This window comes from Nyctereutes procyonoides, unplaced genomic scaffold (genome assembly GCF_905146905.1).
Source record: "Nyctereutes procyonoides isolate TBG_1078 unplaced genomic scaffold, NYPRO_anot_genome, whole genome shotgun sequence".
NCBI lineage: Eukaryota > Metazoa > Chordata > Mammalia > Carnivora > Canidae > Nyctereutes > Nyctereutes procyonoides.
In genome coordinates, this window is record NW_026575121.1 from 30502668 (window position 1) to 30523425 (window position 20758).

At 34.0% G+C, this 20758-nt stretch overlaps 1 protein-coding gene across 1 annotated transcript in view; it reads right to left on the minus strand.

Annotated features, from left to right (window-relative positions):
- The window catches only part of MYCBP2 (MYC binding protein 2), a 262011-nt gene that overhangs the window by 43513 nt on the left and 197740 nt on the right, over positions 1 to 20758 (minus strand). Inside the window, 4 exon segments of the mRNA XM_055335749.1 lie at positions 1508 to 1675; positions 3658 to 3902; positions 4859 to 5028; positions 6118 to 7761. Of these exon segments, the coding sequence (XP_055191724.1) occupies positions 1508 to 1675; positions 3658 to 3902; positions 4859 to 5028; positions 6118 to 7761 (2227 nt within the window).

Sequence of the window (20758 nt, forward strand, 5' to 3'; positions counted from 1 at the left end):
ATCAGTGGATTTCCCTAGAAATCATTTTCCACACTATTTGACACCTGCTTTTTTTCCCCTTCTAGAGAGAACTTGAAATTCTATTGAATATTCTATAGCAGGAACATTACACTGAGATGAGTATCTATCCTCTTTCTGTGGCAGTATTCCCTGGCACTTTGGATTGCTGCTTCACTTCAGCATGGAACTGTGGGAAATAGGATTCCCTAGATGTCCACTTTCTTCTGTGACACTAGTGATGAACTGAAGGCTTCTACATTAGATGATTTTATCTTGACTATGATATTCATGATACACAGAATATTCTATGATATTCCAAGATACATGGAAACTTCTTTTCATTGTCTTTACCTAGAAGTTTATGCCACTTTATTTTAATCCTAAAGGGTAACAACAATCCAATGAATCACATTTATCAGACTAGTCTCAAAATGGTTTCTAACTCTTAAAAAAAATCTCCCTCCTTTAGAGATACTTTATTATCTTTAAAGATATAAAAGGCTATCCTTTACTCTTTGTAGAAAATTTTATTGATTTTTACTCTTCGTAGAAAATTTTAAAAGCAGCTCAAGAATAACTGATGAATAATCCACACGGGTGGAAATGTTGCAAGTATTTTTGATGTAAAAATACTAATTTGGATATATGAGTTCTATTGTGTGTATTAAAATAGCTGTTATATTATTAGCTTATAATTATAACTGCATAGTATTAACACAGTGGCATATCTTAGCAAGCAGCACGTTTTTTCTCATTTATAGCAAATTTCTTCCTTTCCAATGATAATGTGTCTGCAATTACTCATGCCTGATATCTTGATGCTATCCTAAACGTATCTTTTCAATTACCCAGTTAGCCAAGAAGCCCCATTGGTTTTTACTAGAAAATATTTTTTATATATTTTTTTAATAATCATTGCCAACATAATTCAACTCCACACAGTGAAAATCTTTGACTAAATTTATAAGCTCCCCAACTGACACTGTGAGACAATCTTTGCATTTTTATCCTGCAGTTCCTCCTCCAAAAAGTCCTAGTGGTACCCTAATTCCCTCTGCATTATATTTATATGCTTTCATTCAGTTTTTAAGGAGGTCTTTACACTTATACTACCACCATACCTAAGTGGGTGGTAGATTGTATGCAATAATCTGGTAAGTTCAAGATTTCTTTTTGGTGCTACTTCTCCCATGAAACTTTCTCTAAGCACTGCCTCAAAGTGACTTTTCTCTAGTCTGATTTATTACAGCACTAAATGATACAATATCATATAAGGAATCCTTCATTATTACTTCATTACTTGGTCTTTTCTTTCCAACTACTCTGCCTCTGCCTTATTCATGTATGTATGCTTTTTCTTACTGCTCTAATACTTAGCAGTGCTGACTCATTGTCCTTCTGGAGATGGAAGGATATACAAAAGAACTTCAAAAGACTTCTTTTCTAGTTCAAAGTCTTTCTCCCACCAAATACTGGCTATTCAACAGAGAGGAGAGAATTGAAATACCTTGGTGGCATAGACTTCATATTGCTCTCTGGCTCTTCAAATACATTAGGACTTGCATCAGGGGTTACAGATATGTACGGGGCAGGTACAGATGTTGAACGCAGATATCTCATTTCATCCTGGAATAGGTTGTCATCTTGATAGCCCACAAAATTTTCATGATGATGCCTGCATTAAATTAAACCCAGTAGCTTCAAGTAGGATGGCACCATACTTTTCATTTTTAATCTCTTTTATAAAAGTAAAGCAGCACATGTAATTCAAATAGGGTGAAGTACTAAAATACTCATAGATGTCAGTAGGAGGAAATAAAAGTCTGACAACTTCACACATCAATATTCCAGGTACCACAAACATTTCAAATCTAAAATTGAACTCATTTTATTTTGAGAACTTTTCCATCCTTGAGTTTTTGAGTGATCCCACCAACTACCCAGGTGCCTAGGCCAAAGTACCTTGGTGTTGTGGTAGGCCTAGACCTCAACTGTGACCAGCTGTGATCACTCAGCCCTGTGAATACTAGGTTTCTTCTCTTCTGACTCCCCATCATCACTGCCCTGGTTCAGGCTCATGTTTCTTGCATGGACTATTTAAATATAATCGGTCACCTTTTTTGGTAGAACATATGTAAGAATCAAATGTTCCATGGAGTGGGGTGGGTGTGGGTGTCCATTCCCCAGAGGACTAAAAATATAAAATCCATAATTATGGTAGAGTGGCATTTTTTTAACATGTTTTACAATTTGATTCTTTCCTTTTCAAACTGGAACAAAGAGTTATTAGCCTAAGTTTACTAAGTGGTCTGACTGAAGATAAAGATTTGTTGCATTTAGCACACTTAACGATTTCTACCTTGGTCTCCAATGTATTTAGTATCATATTCTCATTTTGTTTCCTATTCATTTTATTAAAGTACAAGGCACAAAATTAAAAAAAAATATATAATTTTGCTAGAGAGAGGACAACACTACCATAATAGAACTGTTGGTTGGCAAGCTATTCCTGTAGGCAATTTCCAGAAATCTTCATTTGACAGCTCTTGAAAAAAGTCTGATTTTGGTATATCAAAGGCTGTTTATAATGCTAGTGTATAATGTATGGAAGTAAAGGCTGTACAACTCAAGTTCAATATAGGAAAATAGTATACTATTAACAGGCTTCCTCCACCTTCAATTATATCCTTTATGAAGTTTCCATGTTCGAAGCAGAGTAATCTTCTAACTGCAAATCAGTTTATGCATTTCCCTGTTTAATATTCCTTAACTGTTTTCCCTGTATATGGGATAAAATCCAAACTTATTAGCATGGGCTACAGGGCCCCACAATACCTGGCCTTAGGTAACTATTTCTAGGGCATTTCATATGTTTCTCCCAGTGGCCAATGCTTTAACCAGCCTGATTCCTTAAACGTGTAATGCTATTTCACATTTGTCTTCACACATGTGCTTTACTCTGTGAGGAACTGCTATCTTCCATCACCTAGTTGATTGATTTCTATTTATCTTTCAAGACTGCTAAAGTGTCAGATCCTCTGGGAACCTTTCCTGATTTCCTTGGAAAGATTCAGGTACTCTCCATCCTTTATGCTCTAACAGCATTGTATGCATACTTCTATTATAGAACTTCCTCATAAACATTTTCAATGTTTCCTTTACAGGTCTGTCTTACCACCAGAGTGTAAGCATGTGGAGGTCAGGATTTTATTATATTCATCTTGGTGTCTTAAAGTTCTCAAACAAAGTTGGTAACCAGCTAACTAACATTTAAATGCTAACAGAATGAATAATTTAAAAAAATGAAAGATTTCAATAGCAAATTGTTTCTTTCCACTTTAGCCCTTCCAACTATCAACAGACTGAAGTCAGCTTTCCAAAAGTAAAAGACAGCTGAAGTCTTAGTTTCTAAGATATTTTGTATTAATAATACAAACTGATAGAATATTTACATGAGTTTTTAAATACTTACTACCATAAAATATGTACCCTACCAGTTATATATCGGTCAAGGCAACTCACAAAGTAAATTCCCAGAGATCTCTTTATTGTACACAAAAGGTAATGTAGTGTGGGTATTCAGAGCATGATATTAATCAACAATGGCTATCAATCCCAAGTGATTAAAAAAAAAAAACAACCAGCAAGTTATATTACCTAGCTAATGTCTGCAGGTAGAGACAAGGCATTTTAACGGGAAGATCCTCAGAAATGCCCTCTTTCACGCTGGGAAGATGAGATTGAAATGGCTTTGCAGGATGGTAACACAGAATGCTTGGCTCTGCTGCACTGCTCAGCGACAGTAGGAAGAGCGCATTTGCTTTAATCACTTGGTGAGCTTCCATAGTGGGCAAGGCACGAGGAGTCTTGACTTGCATTGGCTTCCTCCTGGATTGTTTGACCTGCCAAAAAAACCTCCGTAGTGATCTTTTCCTACTTATATTCAAATTTTAAATTTCCTAACCTAAATACTGTGAGTTTCTAATAGAAATTATTAAACACTTATAGAACTATTTTAAAATAATAATGATTACCAAAAGTAACATTCACTTTTTGCTTTTTCTGAACTGTCTGAAATTATTTTATTTATTTATTTTAAAGATTTACTTATTTAATGATAGACAGAGAGAGAGAGAGAGAGAGAGAGAAAGAGAGAGAGAGAGAGGCAGAGACACAGGAGGAGGGAGAAGCAGGCTCCATGCCGGGAGCCCGACGTGGGACTCAATCCCAGGACTCCAGGATCGTGCCCTGGGCCAAAGGCAAGCACCAAACCGCTGAGCCACCCAGGGATCCCTGAAATTATTTTATTTTGAACATAAACTATTTTTCTTTCCTTGGGGGGGGGGACCCAAACACCTAACTATAAAATGTAATTTTATAAAGAATAAATTGTGTGTGTGTGTGTATGTGCATGTGTTTGGCAAAATTTTTAGTTAGATGTGCCTCTAGTTCCCATGACACCTACAACATAGTTAAAGGTTAAGAAAAAGAGGAGATAAGGAGTAGAAAATAGAAAAGGAAAAGGGAAGAAAAGAGAGTTCAGATAAAGGTGAAGAGGGAAACCTATGTATATGTGTAGAATAGCACACCATTAATAATAAAGAATTACATAGTAAACATTGTCAGTAAGGTATATGTGCCACATGTTAGTTGTTTTGTATTATCCCGATAGAATTTACTTTTGTAATTAAAAATAACTAACCTAGTACAAATATTAAACTTGTATATTATTACTATTATAAAAACTGATCTTTAACGTCAATTCTGTGGAGTTATCTAATATTGTATGATGATAAACAGCGATTTTATAAGATTTATTCTTATTACTAACAGTATAACCAGAACAGAATAAAAATACCTTCTCCCTTGCAGCAGCCTGTTTTTCACGGAGGTATTTTTCTCTACAGCGATCACATACCAGATACCAAGTGCTTCCTCCAATGCCCCCATCACCACAGTTACCAGCCCATCCTCCACAAAAATGCCCAATGCTATTGTAACCTTGTCCACCAGCATACCGGCCACAACCTAGAAACAAAAGCAAAAATAACAGCTTAAGTGTCCTTAGCAATCTGATCCTTGACACTTACCCATGAGTGATGATTTACTTTCCCAAAGTAAGCAAAATACTTAATTAAGTATTTGACTTTTCTTTTCAGGCTATTAACTGCATTAGAAAAATGGCGTGCTTGTCCAAAACTAACCAATTAAATGATGCCTGAAATATTGGAGATACTCTATACAGGCAGAAAAAAAAAGAGAAAGATATAGGTACATTTAGATTATTGACATATGCCAATAAGATTGGACAAAATGGGTATAAAACATTCAGTAAGAATGATATATTTTAAGGAACCACATATTTTATAAAACATTTCAGGTGTAGTATGTAAAAAGAAAAAAATTAACAAAATTCATAATAGGTGAATTTTGGAATACTTATCAACTGTTAAAGAAATCCTACATTTATCTAAAATACAGTCTTCTGATTAAACAGCTGAGATCAGTTCCATAGGAAAATGCCCAAGGAAATCAGTATAGTCTAATTTAATTTACAATTTTTAATAGGCAAATACTAAAATTGAAGGAGATCTAATACTGGGATTTTTCCTAAGTGTGTGGACATGTCATTATTTCTATCGTACCTTAAAAAGTATCCTTTGGGTAACACATAAAACATTTAAAAATAAAGTGTTCCAGACTGTGATATATTAAGATGCCATTATGCTATACTGTATAAGAAATTACCACAGTATAAGAAATTCTACCTATTTTCCACAAAAACAATACTGATGATGCATTTTAAATAAAGTTTCCCGGGATGCCTGGGTGGCTCAGTGGTTGAGCATCAGCCTCTGGCTCAGGGTGTGATCCTGGGATTTTGGATCCAGTCCCACATCAGGCTCCCTGCATGGAGCCTGCTTCTCCCTCTGCCTATGCTCTGCTTCTCTCTGTGTCTCTCATGAATAAATAAATAAAATCTTAAAAAAAAAGTATACCTTTAACAATTTACACAGCAGCTCAAGTTAGAAATTATTTAGTTCAAAAAAAAAGTTATTTAGTTCATTTTTTTTATATACAAAGTACTTATAATACAGATTCAAGAATACTGTTTACCTGGGTGAGCCTGTCTCATGTGATAGGTCACTGGGTATGGATGGGATTCTCCACACAGCTCACAGATGGTATCTTTCTCTGGTCCTCCCACTGCCAGCTGGGCCATCTCACCAAACAAATTACCCCTGGGCCGAACTTCTGTCTTTTCCTTTTTCTTTTTGTCTTTTTTGGCCTTCTTATTCTCTTTTTCACACTCTTTCTTTTTAAGGACTGCACAAGAACCGGGACTTGGAAAAATCATATTCTGGGAAGCTGCTTTGATAGTGGCCAAAGAGATATCTTCCCAAAAAGCTACTAAATGTTGTAAAGTTAAGGGAAGAGGAGATTTGGACTTCATCGGGTGGTGCATGGACATTTCAAAAGTGGCTTCAGTTTTCCCATCCTCACATTTTTCATGCAGGGGCGGTTCTTTAAGCATAGACAACACCTTATTTTTGTTGATACTACCCATTTTAGATATATCTGGTCCATGGGGTGCAATATTAAACATATTTAGTGCAGATGATATCTCCAATGAATGTCTATTTTTTAATTTGGTTTCCTTTTCTTCTGTAGGCTGTTGACTGTTTAAACTATTTCTTATAGGAGCATGTTCTTTGGAAAGTTCAGGATTAAATTTTAGGAAAGAGGAACAAGCCATTGCATCGTGTACTATGCCTTCATGCCACAGGAAAGAAGCAAAGACTGCTCTGGCACACTCTGCCACAGAAGGAGACATGGCTTGCTTGGCTGGCTCTAAAGGTTTAGATCCATCTCCTTTAAAGAGAAAGCTAGATTTTTCCTTTTTGGGCCTGGTGTGCCTATTAGCACATTTTCTACTTATTTTGGGGGATGCTCTCATTTCCTGTTCATCTTTCAGTGGTGCTTTTCCTATACTGAAATGAACTTTATTTGAACTTTCATCAACACTCTTAAATTCACTGCTTTCATCACAAGTGCTATCTGTTAGACTATTTGTTTTTAAAGTACTTGAAGTGCAGACTTCGACCACCTCACTGTGAAGGTTTTCTTGTACCACGTGGGGAGAAGGAGCTCTATTTTCAGATCCAGGGGAATCTTTAGAATCCTTTGGGACTGGTTTTGGTTTTGGTGATGTTGATCGTCCCCTTAATGGTTCTGTGAGTGGCATTTTCTTCTTGCGTAGAGTATCAGGGTCAAGTGTGTAAGAGTCTGATTTGGAACGTTCCCGAGGAGGATCAAGTTTAGTCTTAACAGGAGCAGTGCTTTTCTGAGGTAGATTTTTATCATGTGGTGAGGAGGAGCGTGGAGAACTAGCACCAGATGGGCTAGACCTATTGGCTGGGAGAGTCTTTGGCTTAGGAGATGATGATCGAGAACCTGGCCCTGGGGATTCAGCTCTAAAGCTAGAAGACATCCTCCCATCAGATTTTAGTGTCTGCAAGGTGTTGTGATTGGGGGACAAAGATCTACTATGAGAGTCTGACCTCAACTTTGCAGCATCAGATTTCAACATAAGGGATTCACTAGCTGATAAACCTTCTGTACCCCTTGGCTTCTTCTGATCAGCAGTAGTCCGGCTCACACGTCCCTCAGGTTTAAGTGATCTGCTGTGTTTGGAGGAAAGTTCTGATTTTCCTGATGTAGAGACTGGTCTAGAAGATGTTGAGATAGTTCCTCGGTCACCTGTATGATCCATTTCATAGTGAAACTTGTTAATAAAACTATAACTTACTGACAATATAGCCACTAGATACTAAAATAAAAACATAGCTAAAAAACTTATATTATCATAGACAAAAATACTTGAAGAATAAAGGAACAAAGGGAACTATTTCTCATAAAATTTCTATTGCATCATTGTACAATCATTTCCACCAAAAACTATTTTCATGGATGTACAAGAAACTGAACAAACAATACCTATGCATCAGTATGAATTATCCATGATATCTGAATCTCAGCCCTAGTACAATAATTAATTAGAATCTAAATTCAGGGACAGACTAGAAAGAAAAAAGCACATAACTAATATTTTTAAATAAGAAATTAGGAAAACCTATGTATTTTAAAATTTAAGTAGTCTGGCTAAATTTCCGGTAGAGTCATACTTCATATCCTTACTAGGATAATAGTACAGATTTTACTAATTAGAAAACTGAATTTATAGATAGATACATTTATTATTTTCAAGTACACAAATACATACAATTAGGCCAATAAAAAACTGCTTAGGAAACATTCTAATGATTGGATTAGAATTTATAATTAATATATGAATGCCCGAAAGTTATTATTTAATTACCTGTAATTCAGGCAGTCTATTGTTTATAAACAGATTGTATTCTAAAAGTTTATTTAATTAATTAAGTTTAGCTGGTGAGAACTTAAGAGCTCGTGTCCTCTTGGAAAAAGAACAAATGGCGGGAATCTTCAGAATTAGTAGTTTAAGTCTGAATCATAAGGCCTTGAAATAAGGAGTCAGGAAAATAACAGAAAAGAAGAAAAAGAAAAAATGTCCCTTTTTCCTAGGCAGAGCACTAGGTATTTCTACAGGGACACCATTTGTTTTTGGCATCTTGGCCCTCATGTCATATCTCTCCTTCCTCATACTTTCCTTTGAGGCATTAAAGCCAGGGTGTCCTTGTCACCAGTAAGTGGTCAACCTACAACATTACCTTTCGTCCCTAAAATAAAAACGTCTACCTTTCATGCATATAATATTAATTAGTTGTGAGGAGAAAAACAATCTGATTAAAGTGATTCAAGTGGTATTAAAAACTCAAAATCCATAAACCTTGCTAGAAGTATTTACATTTTTTTTAAAAAAGGGTATCTGGTAAATTGAGATAGATCTCTTACCTAGCTATATTGCAGATATTTCTCTCTTTTTTAAAGGGATGCAAACCAATCTGGATAATGTAGGGAAATGTCTTTTGGCTGGGTTATGTGCATGTGCAAGGGCACATATATGTTTGTAGTCAACACCCTAGTTGTCTATAGGTCAAAGCTTTATTACCATGAAGTCTCCCCTCCTAATAAGGTTCATAAGGTCCATAAGGACCGGTATCTTTGTCCGTTACTCTTCACTGATATACTGTCAAGAATAGTCTTGGGATATAGTACATGCTCAATAAATACTTTTTCCTTCTGCTATTCCCAAATTTCAGATTCTCTGAAAATTACATTTTTTATAATTATGACTCCCAAAGCCACAGGGCAGAGTTAACTGTAGCCATTATGGTGTAAGGGTCAGATGCATGCAAGTCTTTTAATTCTGTAGTAAAATAATGAAGTAGGGCAAATAGCCTATCTAAGGCATATTAATGAACAGAACAGTTATTTTAACTGCAATATGTTCAGAATAATTATTGTCATTCTTTGGATGAACAAAATAACTACACTAACTATAATGCTCTTCAGTTTCTATAGTTCTTTATTATTCTATCATGAATTTCATTTATCATATGTAGTATGTATTCTTTGTATAAAAAGCATGTAAGAGACTGAGCTAATTGGAGGGAAAAGTGGTGAAAAAACCACAATATGGAAAAAAATTTAGATACTGATGCTCTTGGTAGAACACAGATAAAAAGAAAATCTTGAAAAATAAGTGCTCTCAAACTGTACAAAAGTAGTTTAATAAACTCTGCTCATCTTATTGATCTAGTAATAGCGCCATAGAGCTAATTTTATAAACAAATAAATTGTGTTTGGTAGAATTAAACACCAGTCTAGCTCCTTCCACTAATTTTCAATGTGTGATGTTTGGAATACTATTTTGTTACTTATTTGATAGCTAGAAGTGCTTTCATCATCACATTTATTTCAGAAGCTGAACCATATGTAACAGTAAAAGTAGACAAGTAAACAGTAAATCTTTTATGTTTGCTAGCTCTCTCTCTAAGAGGTCAATTCATGAATTGAAACAGGTTTGCTTTCTAAATCAAGGTGTGCAATTTCTCATAAAGGGAAATCTCTGTGGTTGGCTGAACTATATGGAATCTTACAAATATCAGGAACACCACTTGTCATACACTAGCAAAAAATGTATGCTATACAAAGGGTTAGACAGTACATGTGCTTGTATACCTCATTTCTTTGCCTCTAGTCGTGGTGAATATTTTCTCAAGATCTGTAAATGGTGATAGCTGAATACCTTTTAGGAGTCCAGGTACATAAATAATACAGAATTATTTCTTCCTGAACTGTTAGTTGCCAAATTATAATCATATCCTTTTGAAAAATTTACTTTTCCAAAATATATTTCATCTATTTTTTTTAAAAGAGTGTCATGTTTTGTTTATTAAGTGTGGTAAACCCATGTGCTAAGTAATTAGGTTTTAAAAGTTTTAGAGCATGTGGTATTGGAAAAACTGTCATGTTGTAGTTGCTTGAAATATCAATACATATAAACAAACACTATTAAAAATCTTTAGAGCATACATAGTACTTTCACATTCATCACTTAATTTAGTTTAATGATTACATTTATCATCTGTGTTAATAGGCAAAAACTGTCTAATCTCAATGGAATTCTGAAGAAAAAATAATACAGGACAGGATGGAAATTTAATACATTCAAACAATGTAGTAAACATGTTAAATGTTATGTATTCATTCATTAATGACCTGTGTAATTTTTTCATGCCAAAATCATAAATCATCAGGTTATGTGATACCACACAATTGTTAACATACCATAATATAATACTAAATTGTGCTATGCCATTACTACGTATCAGGTTATACAATAGTATTTTTTGTAGAGATCAGGTTCTACAATACTATTATCCTAAGAATATATAGTATTACTGTCAACTGTAAAAACGATAAAAAGGTTTCACCGATTTCTAAGAAAAAGGAAAATTAGTTGAAAAACTTATGCAATATATTGACCATTGGTGCAAAAATAATTTGATAAAATTTTCTTAAAATACAGGATTTTAAGTTTAATTGAAATTACCTTAAGACAAAAAAATGAGTAGGCGTCACAGTCTCATAAAAGACCAAAAACATATTTTTAAACTGTCTGAAATTTATCATCATAGTAGTTTGAATATTTCCAAATTTAAAATATTAAAACTAAGTGGCTAAGAAAATGATATTAGGAAGACTCAATGCCAAACGGGACAAGTAGGCTTATACCTATGTATCTAATATATGTATATCTATCCTGATAATTAAGTCAAATTAAAAAACTTCAACTTAATTATCAAAGTGTTTTTCATAAAAAAACTAAAAAAAGGAAAATGACTTAACATTCCATAACAGGAAATAAGTTTGTAAGACTAAACCTATCACATGAGATACTATGTTTTTACAGATCACCATGTGCTTTTTATACATTATATACCATCTTGTTCTGATAAAATATTGACTTTACAACTCCCCAAATCAGGCATTTCATTCTATATATCTATTTTGTTTTTAAAGACCTTAATAGGTTTGAAATTAAGTAAAAGTAATATTTAACCTACAGATAATAATAAACATGCATATCAATTAGGATAATTAGTACCATAATAATGAATGGACATAATACAAATTACCCCGAAATACCAAATTTTAAATAAAATGATAAACTTTAATCTCAAAAAATGGAATGGGATGGAAATGACTGAGGTGAACTAATAAAACTTTATTGAAACCTCCTATGTTCACTATAAATGGCCCATCCGTGAATGCACGCATACCCACCCTTGAGTTTGTGAGACAGAGATGAGAGAGCAGAGGCAGGCCCAGCTACACCATAAGTTTTGTAAATGCGCTCGCGAGAAGCAAGGTTGTGAGATGGAGATTCTATAGTGGAAAACATTGGCAAAGAAGCAGCACAGATTCAATGGAAAAAAAATTCAGCAGAGAACACAAGCAGAAACAAAGCATTTCAAATGGTATGCACAATCATCTTATTAAAAAAAAGTTTATATCCTGCTAAATTTTTCAACAGGTTTATATTTTTCTAAAATTAAAACTGAAAACAAAGGTCAAATTGATTCAATTAATATAGCTCCAAATGCATTGAAAGTTAAGGCTCATCATTCTCATAAATCAAATCTGAACATTCCTTTTTAGACTAATATTTCTTTAGCTCAGTTTTCTTTTCTTTGGTGCTCATTTACTTATAAATAAAAGTTTATAAGTAAATTTTCTTTTGTAAACAGTAAAATACAGAAATATTATTTACAAATTAGCATAGCTACTGTTACCTGGTTTTCTGTATGGACACATGATTGATTTTTCCAGTATGTATGGAAACATTTAGGGTTGACTACTTTCTGACTCCACCTTTGGTGGGAAATATAAGTGCTACTACCAATATTTAGTGTTTGTTCTGTAGAGACTATTACTGAGATACCAAATTTTGTTTATAAAAAGTTTTGCGACACAAACAAAGCAAAGCAAATTTACAAGTCACTGAAAAATGCCAGACACATTAATGATTTACCATGCAGAAAATGAAGTACTTAAAATTATCTTTTTTTCCAAATAATTAATAGAACCTCTAAACTGTAGTCTTTTAAAAGTAGTATCTAAAAACAAAAATCTATCGGGACGCCTGGGTGGCTCAGTGGTTGAGCACCTGCCTTTAGTCCAGGGTGTGATCCTGGAGTCCCAGGACCGCGTCCCACATCAGACACCCTGCACGGAGCCTGCTTCTCCCTCTGCCTATGTCTCTGCCTTCTTTCTCTCTGTGTCTCTCATGAATAAATAAGTAAAATCTTTTTAAAAAATCTATCTAAATCTGAAAACAAAACCCATTTTATTTAAAATTTTAACTCATGGTGATGAGAATAAATGTAATCAATTGATTTGAAATAAATTCAGGTGGTAAGGAGATAACTTCCGTGTTACAAAAACAAACAAAAAAAAAGGATACAACATATGTTTTTTTCTCAAAATAGAAAAAGTAATCTTTGACTAGTTTATTAGTGTGGTCAAGATTAAAGATAAACTACTCAGAAGCCAAGAAGTCATTCCATGCAAGGTACTGACTCTACAGTACGTGTTAGACATTGTTCTAGGAATTGAAGATAAAATGAACGAAAATAAAGTCCATGCTCTGATGGAGTTTATCTTCAGGTAAAAGGAGAGATAACAAGCAAATATATATCAAGTGGTAATGATCTCAGGAGCCACAAGCAGGCAGATGCTGAGTGACATTCTATGCTTGGAGAGGACCAGTTATGGAGTGGGGTCCAGAAGAGACAAAGTCCAGGGGCCATTCCTAGAAAGACAGAACAGAGGAGGATGCAGAAAAGAGAAATGAATAGTTGATGAGGAAGCAAAATATCCAGCAGAACGTGTTTTAGGGAAAAAAAAAAAAGAGGGAACAGAACTCTGTCACACACTGCTGACAGATCAACTATAATGAGATCCTAGTACTGATGAACAAAAGTGACTAGGGTAACTTTTGTGAATAAGGACTACTGCAAGAACCCTTGCAGTGGTTCAAGATAGAAAGGTAGGCATGCATGGAGAGATGGGATATACGTGCCCTCAACTCATCATCTAAGTTAAAAAAAAAATTAAGATTTTAATGTTTTTGAGCAACCTTGTTTTTGAAATACATAAAACCTCAAAGGTAACCAGGCACTGCAAAAGGAATTCTGCTATTTAAATCTCATATAATACAAAGTCTGCAACTCTCACTGAAAATATCAGTTAGGAGGGTGTCAGCTTTCTAATGGAAAAGTTAATTCAAGAGGAATTCAAACTGCAAATGTAAGGATACGGTCTTGTGGTTTGCTTGTTAAAATCTGTGAAGACCAGGGTTTAGTAGGACATAGGAGCAGGAATCAGAATACTATCTTAATTGGAAGCACCCATAAACATAAGTGTGAAAAACAAGGCACTTTGTAGGATAAGATGTTAGAAGTTTAAGGACAAGCTCCTGGAAAAGATTTTTAAGCCCCAACAGCTTTAAAGTCTTTTCAATATGTTACAAAGCCAAGAGAGATTGAATTCCTAGGTATGATTCACAGTGAATAAGAAGAAACATTTTTTGAAAGTCTACAAAAGGTTACTGTTAAATACCTAAAGAAATTAAGCTGTGACTACAGACAGCGCTTGTTCTATGCATTTAATTTTTACAAAATTTGCTCATACTTGAACATAGTTTGATATAGTTAACTTTTTAAAAGATTTATATTTTTCCTCTTAAAAAGAAAAGCAATCCTTAAAATATACACCAATATCTACGCACAAAAGAAAGTCAATAAATTTTCGGGCAATTTGTTGGAAACTAAATCATGTTCTTTTTAAAATATCATTTTATAGGCAAAACAACCAATTATTAAATTCACCTCTGTGGAATTTTGATTATTTTGGGTACAACATATAGTTCACTAAAGAGAGTATTAAAAACAATATAAAAACAGGATTTTCAAAAACAAAAAACAAAAAAACCCACAGGATTTTCCTCCAGTACTCATTTGAAGTCAGTGTTGTGTGTTTGGTACAAAATATCCCTTTATTAACTACACAGTTCTTTATGTGTCATATATTCTTTGTTTTGGATCCCAACCATTAAGTTCCCTGGGGAACTTAGTTCATTTTCTGATCACGGCAACTTTGAGTTCATTATAAATTGTACTTAAAAAAAAATCACTCCCTAGATACTGATAATAATAAAAAAAATAGTATACTTTAGTTTACAATAAGAAAAGCATTCTTATTTCAGTTTAACAAGGACAAATTGTGGTTTTGCTATGAATATTAGAACCTTGACCTTGTCACTGGAAACATAAACTGGAAGAATCAAGTAACATGTCACCATTTGGTGGCAGCACACAAAACTGCAGTTCTGGGATTTAAAACGGTTTTTACTCTTTTTCATTGTTAAATCAACAATTAAGCAATGATCAGAAATGTTAAACAGAGTATTAGAAGGGACACTATGTTTCAAATACATTATATTTAAGAGGTCACGTGTGTCTAACTGCATCACCTGTCACTATTCCTGATATCAGACAGGGGAAGTAATATTCATGGAAATTTTTCCACATAATATCCTCTAGGAGGCTACAAATAGCTGGCAGAAATAATCTTCAGCATCTATTTTTGCTTCTCTTGTCTTTTTTTCTTAATCCTAAGGAGGCAATACAGCAGTTATGAATTTTATAGTCTCAGTAAAATTACTAAATGCAATCCTAACATAGCTACTTGAAAGAATTTAAGGAAGTTTTATAAATAAATCTATGATAACTCAAATTTCACTGTATTCTGTTCTACATTTATGTGTGTGTATATATTTTTAAAATGTAGAAAATAAATCTAATTCTTTAGATCCTTCACAAGCAATGATCATAAAATTTCACTGAGTTTACAGGAGAACCATAGGGACAGTGTTCCTGACCTTCTTCGCCTGATTTAAATCCCAGTACTGTACATTTGTATCCTGCTCTCAATAGCACTTCAGATATTTTTGTATAGATGTATAGTATAGATGCCTATAGTAGGCAATAAATGGTGGGGTCGAATCTGATATTCTGGAAATTATTTTAAAATTATCTATTTTTAAAGATGTAAAAAACCCTAGTTTATTGGTTCTTGAGAATATTTAAGTTAAACATTCAACCTGACCAAAAAGATGTGAGTGACCAAACAACATGCAGATAAAAAAATAAGTATAATTATAATTCCCACTTCTGTATACTAATTTTTTGGAGGATTTAAGATACGGTGATATTAATAATTACATAATCTTAGCTAGCAGCTGTCTGGACAGAAGACTTTAGATGCAATATCTTTGCATGATCAGTATATACAGAATCCTAGTAAATGTATCAGGAAAAAAGCTGGATTATGAGAATGCTAAAGGAGTTTAAGAAATGGAATAGGAAATAAAATTTATTCACATTAATGCTAGTATACTAAATGTATTATAAATAATGAAAGCTAGAAGAAAATTTCCAACTGAGGGATAAAACAGAAACAAGCTTTTCATTAGAATGTAACATTAACCCCCATGATAAGAAAGTCGAAAGGAAGATGGATGAAAATCTGTAAGGTGGATAACCCCCAAAATATAATGTGTTTCTGAATGAGTTCTACATATAACTGTACCTGCCTAAAGCATACTCATGGCATATTACTAAATACATAGTAAATTCCAAGTAACTATGGTTTAGGGATGTAAGAGGGGGAAGCATATCATTTCAGAGTTTGTGATGCCAGAGATAGGAAAATTCTGAGCAAAATTTGGTGGGTCTGTATCTTGGGCCTTAGAAAGAATAATTTCAAAAAGTTCCATGAAAAGGTTATTACTCCTTAAGCAACAGTGTGAGGCACAATAGGGCTGGGGATGCTCTCAAAAATAAAAATCTGGCTCGCCACAGACTTATTACTCATGAAGCAAAAAATGGTAACTATAGATCAAAGAAATCAGACACTTTGTCCAGGTTCATTTCATGTTAACTACATCCTGCCTTCAGATGGACACAATACTTATGTAGCACAAAGACAGCTAAAACCCAAACCAAAACAAAAAGGCTTTTAGGAAGATACTTATGTTTGAAGAAAGAAAAAAAGAGCAGGCACATAAATACAAGGTTCCATTCATGCCACACCTTCATCGTGGGCAGGTAAGCAAATGGACAAATTCTGTAGTATGATTACAATCTACAATAGAAAGGACCTCTAAGTCTTGGAAACAAAGCTGGCTTTTATACTAACATTTATAGTAATATGTGAAAATAGTGTTACTAGATGAAGAACCAATCTCAAGACAAGTCATATAAAGTTATGCTGTAAAAATGTACACTGAGGGGTCGCTAGGAAACCTCAATGGTCTCTTTCCAAACTCTTTCTTGCCACTCCTTCCACAATGAGAATAAACTGCTCTCTCTCAGGCTGTGACTTCCTCCAATCTTCCTTAGAGCATAAGAGATGTTAGGTGTTTGCATCAAAAGGCAATATTGATACCAGCAAATAACATTTACCAGGCACTCCACTTTACAAATGGAGTAAACTGGGCTCAGATTAAGTAACCTAATACATAAAACTAGTAAGTGGCTGGGGGGTGGGGGGTCGGGGGAACACCTGGGTGGCTCAGGGGTTGAGCTTCTGCCTTCAGCTCAGGTCATGATCCTGGGGTCCTGGGACCTAGTCCTGCATTGGGCTTCCTGTGGGGAGCCTGTTTCTTCCTCTGCTATGTCTCTCTGTGTCTCTCATGAATAAAAAAATAAAATCTTTAAAAAAACAAAGTGGCTGGAGGGGAAATTTGAATTTTAAGAATTTCTACAACTTCACTTCTATAAGCTAAATAAATACAGTGCTTTACTATATATTAGTATTCTCAAATGTAAATAAATATGCATGCAGACACTCAAGTAGCCCTTTTCAGTCACATTTAGCAATTTTTGGTCTCATTTAAGAATGTGACCTACAGGTATAATAGAAAAACTCCTGTTGTAGGGTAACCTTAAGGTTTCCTATCTGAGTGTGAAAGTCCTGTCAAAATAACAGAATAACCTAACAAACTAACATTTATTACATGATACATGTTTAAAATGTCTGGGAGAATAGTAAATTTTCATTATCATTTTTTCTATAAGAAAAATAAAAACAAACTATTTAGCCTTCTGGACAGTGGATATAAAATGCCTATGTTAAACACAGTCATTGGAATAGTTTCTCAGTTGGAGGATCTTGCTTAAGTATAAACTCAGAATTATCATAACTCAGTATAAATTCAGAATTATTTGACATTGTACTATCATACTACCATCTTTTTAATTATTACTAAAATATTCTTCCTCCTCTTTGAAGATGTACTGTGAGTAAATACTGGAATGTCTATCATAAAATAACAAGAAATACACGATCTTAAATTCACAGTTTACACCAAAGAAAGTGATAATCTTAGGCATTTACAATCAATAAATATTCCTTCAATACCTATGATTTGTAAGGCTCAGTCAAGGGCTATGGGATGGAAAATGATGCTTTCAAAAGGAATGAGTAAAGATAGTGAAAATAAGGGATGCCTGGGTGGCTCAGCGGCTGAGCGTCTGCCTTTGGCTCAGGGTGTGATCCTGGAGTCCTGGGATTCAGTCCCACATCGGGCTTCATGCATGGAGCCTGCTTCTCCCTCTTTCTTCTACTTCCGCCTATGTCTCTGCCTCTCTCTCTGTATGTCTCTCATAAATAAATAAACATTTTTTTAAAAGATAGTGAAAATAAGAGGGGTAATATTCTTACAGAAAAGCAGGCAGAGATATAATTCTCCACCTCAGTTCACTAGAACCTTATTACAAAATTGCTTACTAATTCTAAAACCTACATAAATAATTTGAAATAAAAAAGTAAATTATAGAACAGTAAAGAAGAAGCCTAAGATACAGACTTCTATCTCTTTCATGCCTATCCTTGCATAAGACAAGGGAAATCTGTAGTTTTATTTCTATAATTATTCTATTTCACTAGGATAACAGTTGAAATAATTTGTGGGTATATATAATTTTGCTAGTTTCAAAAATTACCAAATTAATTTAATGTACCAGAATAAATACCAATTCCAAAGATTAGTGAAAAACTATTCCTTAGTTTTTTTTTATTATTTTTTTAATTTTTATTTATTTATGATAGGCACACAGCGAGAGAGAGAGAGGCAGAGACACAGGCAGAGGGAGAAGCAGGCTCCATGCACCGGGAGCCCGACATGGGACTTGATCCCGGGTCTCCAGGATCGTGCCCTGGGCCAAAGGCAGGCGCCAAACCGCTGCGCCACCCAGGGATCCCTATTCCTCAGTTAAAAAAAAAGCAAAACAAAACCCTAAAGAATTACTGATAATACTCACAGAAATTCTAGATACAGTGAATATGTGGGGCAGTTTGTGTGTCTATATGTAGAGCTTATATATTTAACTGGGAACTTGAGTTATAACATTTAGGAAAATTGTTTTCCTTTCCAACTATGCTGCATTCTTAAAATTAAACTATAAAGGAAAATAACCAACCCAAACAAAACTAATACCGTGGGTGATAAATGTAGATGGATTTTTTTTTTTTTTTTTTTTGTAGATGGAAATTTAAAAACACATACCAGGGGAACTGGGTGGCACAGCCAGTTAAAGTATCTGACTCTAGTTTTCCACTCAGGTCATGATCTCAGGGTTGTGAGATTGAGCCCTGTGTCAGGCTCTGTGCTCAGCATGGAGTTTGCCCGAGTTTCTCTCTTTCTCCCTCTGACCCTTTCTTCTTCCACCCCTGTCATTTGCTCTCTCTCAAATCAATCAATCTTAAAAAAAACAACAACAAAAAACAAAAACCCACACATATTAAAGGCCAGTTTTGGCAGCATTACTTATTAGCACACAAAGGTGAATATTTAAAACACAGCCTTTGTAGTCAGTAAGACTAGTCGCATGTTCTGGCTCTACCATTTTATTGTATGTGTTTCTAGGAAAAATCCTTTACCCTGAGCTTCTGTTTCCGGATCTGTAAAATGGAGACAATATAAATGAGGATGTATCAAAGTGCTTAAATACAGTGTTTAGTAACTATATAGTGGTGACTATCAGTGTAAGCAAAAATGAATAAATACATTCTTCTATACATAATGTTTCATTTTAGTATCACAAAAGTAGAAGACAAAAATGATTCTCATTTTGCTATTTAGTAATGAGAAATTCATTATGTAGCCATTTTCTAAAGCAAGATGAACTGCTAGTGTGATAGATAGCAGTGATGTTCAGGAAAGAATACCTTACTCAAGTAGTCTTAATAAGAAGCACTCTTCCATACTTAATTTTCTTAATATGATGTGATTAATTCCACTCTAATTTTAATTTCCAAAATATTAAAACTATTTTTAGATTCTATACTAGGTAATTCTGGTTTCTGGAATTTGGAAGTCAAACTTCAGTGATATGCTGATGAAAGGTTTAGAAAAAAGATTTAAGTAATTCCCATTGCTGCAGTATAGATAAGCAATGATTCAGAAAACTGGTAACTGAGATATGTCTAGGCCATGATTTCAAATTTTCTCCAAGATGGTAAAGGAAGAAGTGGTACTAAGAATGCCTGGACACAAGATACATAAAATTATTTTGATACAATGTCAGCTGGAAACCTATTATCCTTCAAGAGAGAAACCTATTATCCTTCAAGGGAGACAAATCTGATTTTATTATGGTCTTTATATTTTGAAATATTTTATTAAATAATTTGGTGAAAAAAGCAATAATTACACTTTTTTTTTTTTTTTTAGAAGAATTGCAATGACCATTCAGGTAGAACAAAAATATCCTTACTTTTTTTTTTTTCTGCTGCTGCTATGACATTATCAGGGTAATTTGTTGTTTAAAATTTTATTAATATAGATTTTCTGCCTAACTGATCATGATTTTTTTCCTTTTTGTTTTTTTCCCTTGTCTTTACCTTTTAACCTTCCTGTAACCTGGGCACACATAAATGTAAAAAAATTGTTGCTTCATAAAATGAATAACTAAGTTGTCACTTCTCTTTCCTTCTTCTGGAATGCTTACCAAAGAAGGAAAAAACTATTTCATACATATGACACTGTGTTTCATTGAAATACTTCTTTTATTTATTCAAGTGAATACTGTACATATAAAGACACTGATTGGCTAGAAGTTGATACTACTTGTATTTTCAAACTACTTAATTTCCTTAAACTTTCTTAATGTATACTACAATCCTAGAAAAGTTTTGTAAC